Source organism: Lutjanus erythropterus, chromosome 6, assembly GCF_056507025.1.
Source record: "Lutjanus erythropterus isolate fLutEry1 chromosome 6, fLutEry1.hap2, whole genome shotgun sequence".
Lineage (NCBI taxonomy): Eukaryota > Metazoa > Chordata > Actinopteri > Lutjaniformes > Lutjanidae > Lutjanus > Lutjanus erythropterus.
Genome location: NC_139322.1, coordinates 9,733,429 through 9,746,709, shown reverse-complemented (window position 1 = coordinate 9,746,709; position 13,281 = coordinate 9,733,429). Strand labels below are relative to the sequence as shown.

The 13,281-nt window shown below is 38.2% G+C and overlaps 1 protein-coding gene across 1 annotated transcript; it reads left to right on the top strand.

The window, feature by feature from the left end:
* The first annotated feature begins 3,542 nt into the window (after positions 1–3,542).
* Positions 3,543–12,982, top strand: LOC146324865 (sodium/potassium-transporting ATPase subunit beta-1-interacting protein 3-like). The gene is made up of 7 exons (XM_084720479.1): positions 3,543–3,676; positions 5,042–5,179; positions 7,052–7,132; positions 9,723–9,920; positions 12,442–12,502; positions 12,656–12,726; positions 12,840–12,982. The coding sequence occupies exons 1-6, from the start codon at positions 3,623–3,625 to the stop codon at positions 12,709–12,711; spliced, it is 588 nt and encodes a 195-aa protein (XP_084576605.1). The 5' UTR covers positions 3,543–3,622; the 3' UTR covers positions 12,712–12,726; positions 12,840–12,982.
* The last annotated feature ends 299 nt before the right edge of the window (positions 12,983–13,281 follow it).

Genomic DNA, 13,281 nt, shown 5'->3' with positions numbered 1-13,281 from the left:
TTACACCGCCTAATCAAGTAGTTTAGTTTCATAACTTAACTAAGTAATTTTGTTGCCTAACCCTAACCAAACTGCAACAGAAAACCGAAAATAATACAACTGTATTTAAAAAAAAAAGAAAAAAAAGCTAACTAACATGACAGGTACCACTTGCATAAAATTTTACACTGGTGTCAAACAATAATTGTCCAGAGCAGAACTCAGTCCTCCCCGTCCCACACAGTGGACCTACACTCAACACATTCATTCACCACAGTCTCTTCTCAGTAGAGAATTTGTTACTTTCTGTGGCTGAAATGAGCAGGTTGGGTGTGTCTTTTTAGTAAATATAATTACGAACTTTTTTTTATCATGGTATTATTGTACTCTGAGTATCAACTGGTTGATGTATGAAACCAGACTCTACTATATTGAAACTGACTTTATGTGCTTGACTCAGAGACAGCAGAAGAAGTGGACGGAGTTTCTGGGTCTGAAAAATGAAGCAAATGTGTAAGTGCCTTAAACCTGCATTCTTTCTAATTGCCAGTGGGGGGGGGGGGGGGGGGGGGCGACTCTGCTGGTTGCAAAAAGAAGTTTGATTGCATGTACTCTTATGGCAAAATGTCCCTGATTCTCACTTGATTATCACCTCAGTTAACAGTCTGCTAATGAGTTCATGATCTCATTCGCTAGTTTCAGGTCTTGTGATGTTCATTTAGTAAATTATGGTTCCATTTAGAGTGAAATAATTGGCAAAGCAAGATTTGCTTCATGGCAGGTCTACCACATGTGCTGATCAAATACAAAGCCAGATTATGCTGCTGTATTGTTTACTCCTCCACCAGATCTACGCTCTCGTCAGTGCTGTGCATGCTCTGGTTGCAAAAAAACAAAATGGCAGCTCCCATGATGCCAAATTCAAGGCTCCCAAACAATTGTCCACAAACTCATGGGTGATGTCACAGTGGCTGCATTGGAGTTGGTCGAAGAAACAACAGATCAAACTGATTTTGTTTTGAATAAGCCTTTACTGATCTCTTAAAACATGGGAGTGAAATTACATTAGATTAACATAGACCATGACCCAAATATGATCCTTTACCTCTAATATCCCACCTGTATTACATGTTTGTATTTTCCACTTTAATGAATGAAGGTGAATTGAGAAATACTGATATGATCATTACAAACAGGTTGTTTTATTTATCTACAATATAAATGTTGCAAACAAATAAAACTAGGGCAGTGATGTCTTGTTCTTTAGCTTGTTTTAACCTTGCCACTCTCACACTGTTGAAGGGTTTAAACCTCCTTCACTCTGCCTCCACCTACTGGCCACTCCAGAGCATTGTGCAGAGGAGCAACCACCTATCAGGGTGCAGGAGATGGTGTTGCTGTATGAGGGTCAATTCATGCCACACTGAGGGAGAAACACAGAGGAATCACATGAGAGTGGTCTGCTGACAGATTAAAATAGAGACTGTCCTGCCTGGAGAAATGGCAGCATCAGTCGTTTCAGGTTAACACTGATAACAACGCAGAGGCCTGACGGCAGGAATTATGACTCGTCTGTCAGGAGCAAAAGAGGAAGTCGTCTGATGTTTAAGTTCACAAAAAGTGGTCGGGTTGAACTGGTGGGTCAGACTTTGAGTCAAGAAACCGCTGTTTGTTTTCCATTTTCTACAGGCAGTTAGCTTTTATTTCTTTCAAGCATGACCCTCCTACGACGTCGAAGGAAGTGGTGTATCGACTAAAACTAAACGTGACAAAGTACAATGAAAACAGACTTATAATAATGTGAAATGGACGGAGCTTCCAGGTCAGAAAAGAGAAACCAATCATGAAGTGCCGTATGCATTCTCTCTAATGGCCTGCAGGGGGCGACTCTAACTGGTTTGCCTATTGAAGTCCGATTGCATGTCCAGTGATGAGAAAACATGCTGCTTCTTATGACTTCAGTAAACAGTTTCTGAATGAGTTTCTGATCTCAATCATTGGTCGCTAGTATCTTTCTACACAGCATGATGTTCATTTTGTAAATTATGATCCCATTTAGAGTAAAGAGTAGGTTATTATTTAGGATGTGACTACCTTGTGATTCTGAACCTGCTACCGCTGTGCTTCCTTGGGTTGTCAGTCAGATCTAGTCAGGACAGAGACTGTACAGTCCTCTCCAGATTCATGCTCTTGACCAAATAATTTCTGGCACCGAAAACCCAAGATAACAATGGCCATAATGCCAGACTCAAAGGTTCAAGACGGTAGTCCACAAACCAGTGGGTGGCGTCACAGTGACTTTACACTCAGGAGTGATGAGGAGACTGTGATATCCTTCAGATTAACACATGAAACAAAAATAAATGGTATATTTTCTTTTTCTATTCTGTTTGAAAGGCACTCTTTTAATCACATCATCTCTTTGAGCACCAAGAGTAATTAACGCCACCAGCTGTTTGTCTCATTTATCTCAATATTTACATAATTGTAGTGGATGGAACTCCCCATTAATTTGTATTTGTTTTGATCTTCTGGAAATTCAATCAATATTTGGGTAATTTTATCTGCGATTTACAGCGTAATTGAATTGTTACTTGAACTGCAACGATTAATCAATTATTAAATTAATTGGCAACTATTTTGATAGTTGATTAATCAGTTTGAGTAAGATATTATTAAGATAAAAAGTCCAAATCCTCTGATTCCAGCTTCTTAAATGTGAATATTTTCTGGTTTCTTTACTCCCCTGTGACAGTAAACTGAATATTTTTGAGGTTGTGGACAAAACATCTTGGGCTTTGGGAACATTTTTCACCATTTTCTGACATTTTATAAGCAAACAACTATTAATCGATTAATCGAGAAAATAACAGATTAATCGAGTATGAAAAAAGTCATTAGTTGCAGCCCTAATCAGTACTCAAATTTAGGTACAGTCGAAGATAATAAAACTATTTCCTTTATTCAAAATCCACATTTGTGTGGGATCATGGGAGTTGTTGTCTTCATTTGTGAACACCCAACGCTGCCAATGAAAATCTGTCTGACTTGACTCAGGCAGAAATCATGTTCAAGTACGAAATAATGTCATAAAGTTTCATGTTACAATTAGTCATGTTCACCATTTTCCTTCCTCACTCTCTGACGTATCATCTGGTGTTTCCCTAGAAGTTATAGCATCAAGTAGCTAGTAGGAAACGCACTGTTACCTTAAATATGGACTTCTCTAAGTTTGAATATTGTTGTTAACATCTGGGATAACAACATATAGCATATGTATAATGTTTTTAGACATTTTAATGCAGAAATGTTTTATATTTTAAGTTAAAAACACCTCTAAGCATCCTCATGCTGATGCTGTCCTGCAGGATTTCCCTCTCTTCTGCTCATCGTGGCACTAATCGCCTCTCATACCGCCTCTACCCTCCCCCCCTTCTCCTCTGTAGTTTCCACTGAGGGGCAGCCTACGTGTTTTCCTCATGAGGTAAAGTGCACCGAGCGTTTCCTCACACTTCTGGTGATGGACCTGAGGCTCGGCAGGTCCGTCCCTGGTGTTTGAGCGAATTTAAAATCCAGTCTCTTCACTGTTGTTATCCTCACCCTCCTCATCATCAGACCCAGCGGGAGCGCGGAGGAGAGGAAGATGGGCTGCTGCTCGGCGCGATGCATGCTGATCCTCCTGTGTTGTCTGCAGCTGGTAAGATGTTTTTTTCTGTCCTGTTACACATGATGCTTCAGCAGAAACACATCTGTTTACACATCAGGACAGCAGCCATCTTTTCTGCTGATAGTTAGAGCAACTTATACAGATGAAAATGACTAAAAACAACTAATAAAAGCTACATTTTTAATGACTTAAACACCTGCAAAGACTTGTTTATTTTAAAGGAAAGTTGGTGCTTTGAAACCTCACTTTTTTGTATTATTTCTGATAGTATAAAATCTCACATTTAGACTATAATATTCTGCAGCTTTAAAAAAAAATAATCACCAAAACCAACTTGAATATCTGTGAAAAACATTCTTCGGTGTTATGTTTGATGACCTTCCATTCCATTGGTCCATTTATTGATTAGTTAATCAACAGAAAATTACTCAGAAACAATTTGATTCATAATCAGATAATTCTTAAAGTAACTTTTTAAAGCAAAAATGACAAAAACTCACTGATAAAGCTTCTTAAATGTCAATTTTTGCAGGTTTTGTTGGTGCCCTGTCAAAATAAGCGAAATATCTTTTTCCTTTGACCTTTGGGTAAACAAAAAAAGCATTCTGAAGACGTCATCTTGGGCTCTCATAAATCAGAAAGAGCTTTCTTAACCACTCTCACATTTTATAGACCAAACAGTAAGTAAACAAAGCTTTATTTATATATTTTTTTAAGACAGTTACAAAGTGCTTCACACAGACAGAAAAAAATATGAAATTTAAAAAATAAATTACAATATTCAACACAACGAGAGACAGATCAAATTAACAAACAAAAACAAAACAAAAGGGAAAACAAAGTTCCTTTGTTGTTGCTTTGAAACCTCACTGGTTCTCACTTCTTGCATGCATGTTTGCAGGTTTTCTTGGTGTTGTGACTGTTGATTGGGGTAAACTAGACAAACAACTGTCAGACTGATCGATACTGAAAATAAATCGTATCTGCAGCCCTATTAAACGCATACATTTCTTTGTGAATAGCTTATTATAGTTGGAGGTGCTAATGAAAAGCAGTGACCGCCCACCACTACGACCACCACAATGAAGGGCTGCACCCACTTTGTCCTCGTCCTCTGTGTTTCCCACCCTGCCCCCCTCCCTTCATCATGACTGACTGGGGCTCCGACCTCAGAGGACATGACGCTGTAACCAGAGGTCTGTCTTTTCCCCCAGCATGCTTTGTTCGCCTCATGGCTCAGTTGCCTTGACAACTTATAACGATGAAAAATACAACCTCGAGGGACACACAGTCAAAAGACCAGCGTCTAACGAGCCCTGGAAAACACACAGAGCCTATAAAGTCATCATCGTCGGGGTCTCTGAACTCTGTTTCTGCTCCTGTCGACTCCTCCAGATCACTGCGCTGGAGAGGCAGGTGTTTGACTTCCTCGGGTACCAGTGGGCTCCCATCATGGTCAACTTCTTTCACATCATCATGGTGATCCTTGGCCTGTTCGGTGTCATCCAGTACCGATCACGCTATGTCGTTATGGTGAGAAAACTGCCTGATTAAAAAGTTAAAACTCTGAATACTGAATGTTGGTTTATACAAGTGAGGGGTTCATAAAAGATGTATCTTTGTTTTATTTATCTTCCTAAATCATGTTTTTGATGCACTCTAAGGAATATCAATCAAAAAAGATCTTTGGTTGCTTTGATAAGTTATCTTAAATTTTCATAAATCTTGTTTCCACACAGGAGAATATCCTGCAGCCGGACAAATATAAATCAAAGTGGTTTTGGTTTATTCAGTTTAAGAATGCTGTTTATCTGTTTTTGCAACTGGATTCCTCAAGCAGTTCCCAGCTTTTTTTTTTGGCTTGTTAGGCACAGTTTGTCTAATTTATTAAGAGGGTTGATAAAACTCTTACATATCTGGAGGTTAAATATGAAGCCAGCAGCCGGATAATTTATTTCAGCCTAGACTGGAACAACTCAGCTACAACTACAACTCAAGCGATGATAAAATCCCTTTATTAGCATCTCTAAAGATCACTAATTCAGTTTATATCATATGTTTAATCTGAGAGCAGTGCGGTCTCCTGGAAGTTACCGCTCCCTGCCAAGAATAATCCAGCACATAATAACCCATAAAATAATTAAAAAAAAATGTTTCTATGCTTTGTTTTTGTAAGACTTAAACAAACATGTTGTTATGTGTTTATTAGTGAGTTTCAGAGCTGTTTCCCCCTGTTTCCAGTCTGCTAAGATAAGATAACAGTTTCCTAATTTGTAAAAACAGATATCTGATTACACATGAATGCAGAATCTGTAGACAAAGGACAAGATTTTAACAAACAAAAAGATTTTGTTTCTGTAGTCAGAGTAGTATCGACCAGTCATGTTTGAGTGGGCTTTGGTTGCATGCAGCCAAGAAGTGGACCAAAAGAAATGGAATGCAGCGGCCTACATGCCATCTTGGAACCCATCGGCTATCGTCTGATGACCATTTAGCTTTTTATTAGCTTAACAAAATTGTATTTATCTGCAGATATCTGTTTATAGAGATTAACGTCCAACTCCATTTTGCATCTCATGTTGCTAATCAAACTGTAAACAATGACCCAGATGTCATTTACCCGTAAACATGGGCTGTTGACTCCAGCAGCTAAAACATCATCTGGCAACAGCAGATGGGTCTCCTGGTTGAGGCTTAAAATATAAACTCGATACTTAACTTTCTGCAAAAAAGTGAATTAGTGCATTTCCCAAAATACCAAAAACGATTCCTTCAAAATGAAAACTGGCCACTTTTGACCCCTCATCTCATCAGATGCAGCTCAACCAAAAAGTTATTTTTTCCATCTTTATTTAAATGTGACAAAGATAAGACATGTAAATAGTAACATGAAGGAATATGATAATAGAAACAGGCCAAACGAAGGAGAAACGTGTATTAATCAAGCGAAAACAACTGCTGTGATATGGAGAGTAAACCAGAGTTTTATTGATTGGATATCTGAGATGGCAGTGAAGGCAGCGTACAACAATGACAATGTGAGAGCTGAGTTATGATACACAAAGAGAATAACAATCATTACTGGTGCTACAGAAAATTATTATAGTAAAACCCAGTGACAGATTTGATCATTTTATTCTGATGATTCCAATATTTCACCAGAAATAATTAATATTTACAAAAACAACATAGTTTACATAGTCTTTAACTGTCTTTGTTTCTTCCCTCTTTAATAATCTTGTAATGACTCATTTATTATCTTGAGCAGCGGGCCTTTTTTACGCTTGTGTCATGTCAGGATTAGGACATTTGTAAGGAAAAAGAGGAGCCCTGTGCTACACTATCACCATGTCAAAGTACAGACAGTTTCATTCATTTTCTTTGTCGTGTCTTTTGTTTCCTCAGTACCTGCTGTGGACGTTGTTGTGGGTCGGCTGGAATGTCTTTGTTAGCTGTCTCTACTTGGACTTGGGGGGGCTTTCAAAGGTAGGTCGACTAATGGTCACGTAAGTGTCAGATAATTAGAGACCGACGCAGCTCCAGCTCCTAAAATACAGCGTTCAGCTCTCTGCATGTCCGTCCAGAGACAGTCACATGATCACACAGTGTGTTTACAGTACGTCTCTGTTCTCAGTCACGACATGAAGTGTCATGAAGTGACAGTAGTTTGTTTAAGTCTCATATCTGCTGCAGAAAACCTACTGAATTGGCTTTTTTTGTACTTTGTAATAGTGATAAAAGTGGTAAGAATAGTTCAGTACTTGTGGTTGTGTTGGTTTTAGTAGAGAAAACTCCTGTTGATAAGTTGAGGAGTTACAATAAAGAACTGATTATATAGAAAATACATCATTCAGGTTTTCTGAATTGATTAATTTCTCCTTCATCAAGTAAAAATACAAAACCTTCGCTAGTTTCAGCCACACAAATACGTTTTTTAATCACTAGGCTGTGATTGAAATACTTTTATTGGTAACAGTTTTAAAATATCTATAACTTATCATTGGCATTTGGGGTATTTTTATTTATTTATTTTTACAAATAAAGGAATCAGTTCATGCATTTATGCTGTCAGAGTTTCTGTACTGTCTTCTAGTTTGGTCTCCTACTAAAATAGCTTGACTCTGCAGTAGAGCTTATAAGATTAATCTTTCTTATCTTTCTCTCTGGGCTTATCACTGTGGAGTAAAGCATTACATTTCCATAACTACACAGCACTTAAAGGTATTAACCTGTTCTATCAATTACATTATTGCCCTCTCCTTTTCTCTGCCGTCAGTTGGTCTAACTGCTCTCTTAACCTGGGGTTTAACGCCATGTGAAAAGCCCAGAGACAGAGCGCTTTTAAGCCCCGCCTCCATGGCTCTCCATCGACGTGTATTGTGTGACTGTGTGCTGGGGATGCACTACCAACAAGTTCAAGAACCCAGAACTAAGTTTTTATAAGCCGCTGAACCGTAAAAGCAAATTTTTAAGAAGACAAACGTGGATGCAGACATGTGGCGTCAGCAGGACGAACGTGGCAACAGTTTGATCCTGATACTCAGTAACTTTATGCCTAGATTACAGCTGTTAATTTGACCAGACAAACTGTGGAAATGTAAGATAACTCAGCTCTAAAAGGCCTGATCATTGTTAGGTTAAATGATGATCTTACCTGGTGATGAGATCAAATAGTTGTTCATATTATATTATTTCCCCTCTGGCCATTCACTGGGATCATTTCTCACAGAAAATCAAGGTAATGAGAAGGGACACTGAGGTTTACTGGAGATATTGAGTTTGTCAGTTTTCCTCTCTGGTGGACACAGCATGCTAAAATAATCTGTTGATGTGCTGAAATCTAATGTTTTTACCGAGCTACAGTCATTTTGTTAGCATTTAAGCACTTGGTTTCATATTGTGGCACAAATCTGTGATGTGTTTTTCTGAGTATGACGTGTTGTGTTCTTTCTCTATGAAGGATTTCTTTCAAATTTGGCACAAACATCTTCTTGAACTCAAGGATAACTGATAAGACTTTGGTGGTCAAAGATCAAACGTTACTGTGACCTCAAAAAACACGTTTTTGGCCATAACTCAAGAATGAATGCGTTTGTTCTGACAAAATTTCACACAAACGTCTCATTGGATAAAATGACAAAGTGATGACATTTTATATCCAAGAGGTCAAAGGTCGACTTCACTCTGACATCATATTGTTCTGCACAAACACTTTATTGGCCATTATTCAACATCATAATTGATGAGGTTGGGTGAGTACCCTGCTCAAACGAGTATTCAGGATGGATAATGCACTGTTTTACAAGTATCATCACAGTAAAACGTGTAAATATTTGTACTTGTGATGAAGAAAAATCCTCATTGGATAGCAGATACTGTATGTGTTGTCTTGTTCTATAAATAGTCCTTTTTGCTCTTGTGATGTTCAGTTCTCAGGCTGTTCTGTAAATAGTTTTCTAATAAGTGATAAATATAGCAACTTTTGATCAACCCATATCTATTTCAGGCTTAATTTAACAACTTCCGAGTATTGATACAGACACAGATCATTTAGTTGATTGAACAAATACAGGTAATGCACTTGCTCATCTTTAGTCATAAGTCATGGAGGGAACATTAGGGTAGATTGTGGTCATATTTCACATTTGGTTGAAAACAGAATTGGCGACTCTAGTCTCGGATGTCCACCTTTAAACTGTGGTGACTGTATCGATCTCCGTTTCTGCTGGGTTGAAGAATTTGTAGCTTCTTTGCAGCAACATCTGAAGCGCTGTGGTCCAGTCTCAGTGGTTTTTCTGCACCATGTGATGAAACTCCATATCAACCTTCTGCACTGGCAGATGGCGTGTTTTCACTGGATATTATTCAGTGGAAATCACACATGTTAATACACAAAATGCACTTACCTAATAAAAAGAATAAACTAGAATACCTAGAATACCTTTTATTAGATGCCTTCAGATTCTAATATAAAATTTGCTGGGCTAGAACCGAGTCTGGTAAAGTAGAAATATGTTAAAGAACCTGAGAGCTGAAAGCTGCCTTCACATCTCTTCTGCCTGTGTCGCCCCTGCAGGACGGCGATTTACTCTCTCTGGGAGTGTCGTCACATCGCTCGTGGTGGAAGGACAACGGGCCGGGCTGCGAGAGCGCCGGCCTCCCCTCTGCCGGGTGGCAGAACCAGAAAAACCCGGAGCTGACCACGGTGCTGAGCTGCTGGCTGGAGTACCAGTACATAGAAATCCTGCACTGCATCGTCCAGCTGCTCGTATCGGTAGGTCTCGATTACTGAATGATGCTTTTAAAACTTCAATTGAAGAGCATATTTACTATTTAATATTGTTTTAATATCAAGTAAGAAGGCATCTGCACACCCAGTAATGGACAGTTGCCTAGCAACAGCGATTGTAAATTAGAAAACATTAAAGAATGGCACCACATTATTACACTGATCTGATCTGTTATAAATTTAATCTATGGACATGCTTTAGATTGTGGCAGTTTGTGATACTACCCAGTGAGCATTTTTCAGTTGTAAAGACATTTAAAAGACAACTATTGTCACCCCTGAAAAGACTATCAGAATTGGTTCAAAAGTGAATGTTTTTTCATCGACTATTTGAAGCCGTACAAGTTTAGACCATATTTCTCCGGGGAGCATCTGATGTATGCTGTTGATTTTGTCGTCCTGTCTGCTTGTCGTGCCGCCTTATAGCAGCTGCTCAGAGTCTGCTCAAGCTAGTACGTCATTAAATTTAACCCTAAACCCTGAAGGAGGGTCAGAAGCTAAATTTTCCTTCATTCCTTAAAGCAGACCAATCGCTGAAAGGGGCGAACAAAGTAAGATATTAAGAGCACATCATCAGGGATGATCTATGTGATGATGATGATGATGATGATGATGTGCAGCACCAGTATTGCAAACTGTGTGCACAAGCCAATACGCATGTAAAAAATTCATATGTGTACAGATGATGTTAAACTGCCTGGCCAAAAAAAATGGTCATCACCTGGATTTTACTAAACGAATTATACAACAAAAGTTATTTAACCCAAACTGATGCAGTGAGCAGCTTCTCATTTCTTAAACAAACATGTCAGGAGACATATCCTGTGGCCGTGGAAAAGATGTTACTCTGTTTCAGAAGGGTCAAATTATTGTCCTGCATCAAGCAAAGAAAGCAAGTAAGGAGATTGATGAAACTACTAAAACTGGGTTAAGAACTGTCCAACGCATTATTAAAACCTGGAGGGACAGTGGTGAACCATCATCTTTGAGGAGGAAATGTGGTCAGAAAAAAATCTTGAATGATTGTGATCGGAGATTATTTAAATGTTTGGTGAAATCAAATTATAAAAAATCAACAGTAGAACTCACGGCGAAGTTTAATAGTGAAAGTAAGAGCATTTCCACACAGCGTGAAGAGAACTGAAGGGATCGGGACTAAACAGCTGTGTAGCCTTAAGAAAACCACTTATCAGTGAAGTTAATCAGAAAAAAAGGCTTCAATATGCTAGGGAGCCAAAAGATTGGACTGTGGAGGTCATGTGGTCTGATGAGTCCAGATTTACCCTGTTCCAGAGTGATGGGGGCATCAGGGTAAGAAAAGAGGTGGATGACATGATGCTCCCATCATGCCTTGTGCCTACTGTACAGGCCTGTGAGGGCAGTGTTATGATCTGGGGTTGCTTCAGTTGTTCAGGTCGAGGTTCAGCAACGTTATGAGCCCAAAAAAATGAGGTCACCTCACTACCTGAATATACTGAATGATCAGGTTTTTCCATCAATGGATTTTTTTCTTCTCCTTCTGACATGAACATATTCCAAGATGACAATATCAGGGAGCCTGAGACATAATTTTCACACATGATTGGCCTCCAAAACACAAGATCTTGGCAAAAAACATAATGCAACTCTGGGCAGAAATAAATGTTGTGACATTGCATAAGCTTATCGAAACAACGGCATGGCGAATACGTGCTGTAATCAAAGCCAAATGTGGTCAGACAAAATATTAGAGTGTGATTTTGTTTTGGCCAGGCAGTGCTTTTATTGATATGGATGTATGTGTCTGAAATAAATAGTGATTATAAATGCAGCGGCTCACTTCGCAGGTCAAAACACAGTAGATGCTGTAGGAAACGCAAAGTTTCTCACAGTCAGAAGGTTTTAGAAACTTTATGTGGATTTGGTAATAAATACATAAATAAACAACTATAGTTTATTTAAGGATACAGTTCAGGTTTTCTAGTTAACATTTGGGAAAAGGCTTTTTGTGTAAGAAGAGAGGAGATTAATTTCCTGTCATCCTCTTCTTTTCATACAAATTAGATTTATTTTCTGAGTAAGCACAAATTTCCTGTGAGGTCGACCTGATGTAGTGACTTCGCTGCAGATAATTACACAGACTATGACTCGCTTAATAAAGCAATAAATAGTTGCTGATATGAGTTTTTCTCTCACTGCACATGTGAGACAGTAGATCTGCAGACACAACAGACCTTTTAAACAACTGACAGGAAAAGCACAGATGTTACTGGTAACATTAAGAAAGCAGCTAAAAGGAATTCTGCCATCATTAATTTTAACATTTGCACACACTTTTCTTATTGTGACCCGTCAAAATGTCCAATAAAATCACTGTCAATGAGAATGTTTGTGTGTGTGCTTCGTGACAAATATTGTGCTTTTATTAAAGCATGAAAGAAAGAAAACTGACGACAATTTAAAAATGAATAAATGAATAATGAATGAATAAAATGTCATTCACTTTTGTACGTGTTTGTTTCTGTAGCTGCTGGGATTTGTTTACGCCTGCTACGTCGTCAGCACTTTCTCAGACGAGGAAGAGGGCTGTGAGTATCCTCCTCATCACTGACAATCATTTATTTGGATAAATATAATTTATTCTATGTCTATCAAGACATTTTAAAGTATTTTCACTTTGTTTTGTTTTTGTTTACACTTTGTGTCATTTGTTCATTTTGTTATTTCTTCACTTATTTCAGTTAATTTCATTGGTGAATTTCATCATCCATCCAAACCCTCTCAGTTGCTCTTCTAGTGTAAAGATCTGTGGGTACGTGTGGTGGCATAACTGCCATAATCTCTTATTTCCACCCAGTCTATATGTGTCGTTTTTATTTTGTCCTGCATCTAATGTACAATGTATTTTTCTATATTTTTGGTTAGATTACAAATAAAGTGGTTGAAGAAAAGCTGAGAAGGAGGCGGGCAGAGCGAGAAACAACTCTGAAGACTGGGATTATGTGATTGCTTTGGTCTGGTTGTTAATAAAAACATCTGTCACAGATGCTGAACTGTGCACAAACTGTCCAGAGTGAAGAGGAGAACATTCAGTTTATCACAGAATATGATGTAATTTTCCTCAGATCAGAGGTCAGTGTCATGGACAAAATCAAATATCACAAGATTTTTTTTTTTTTTTTTTTTAACCAAATACCTCAAAATCGATATTACAACAATATTGTAGTGATAACTATTTGTGCTTTAATAAAATGTTAACACAATTTTTGATAAATAATCATCAGTGATGTGGATATAATGACTAAGTGGGAAAGGCAAATAATACGTTTGGCAAATCAGATCTTTTTACTGTGATACAGCCTTTAAA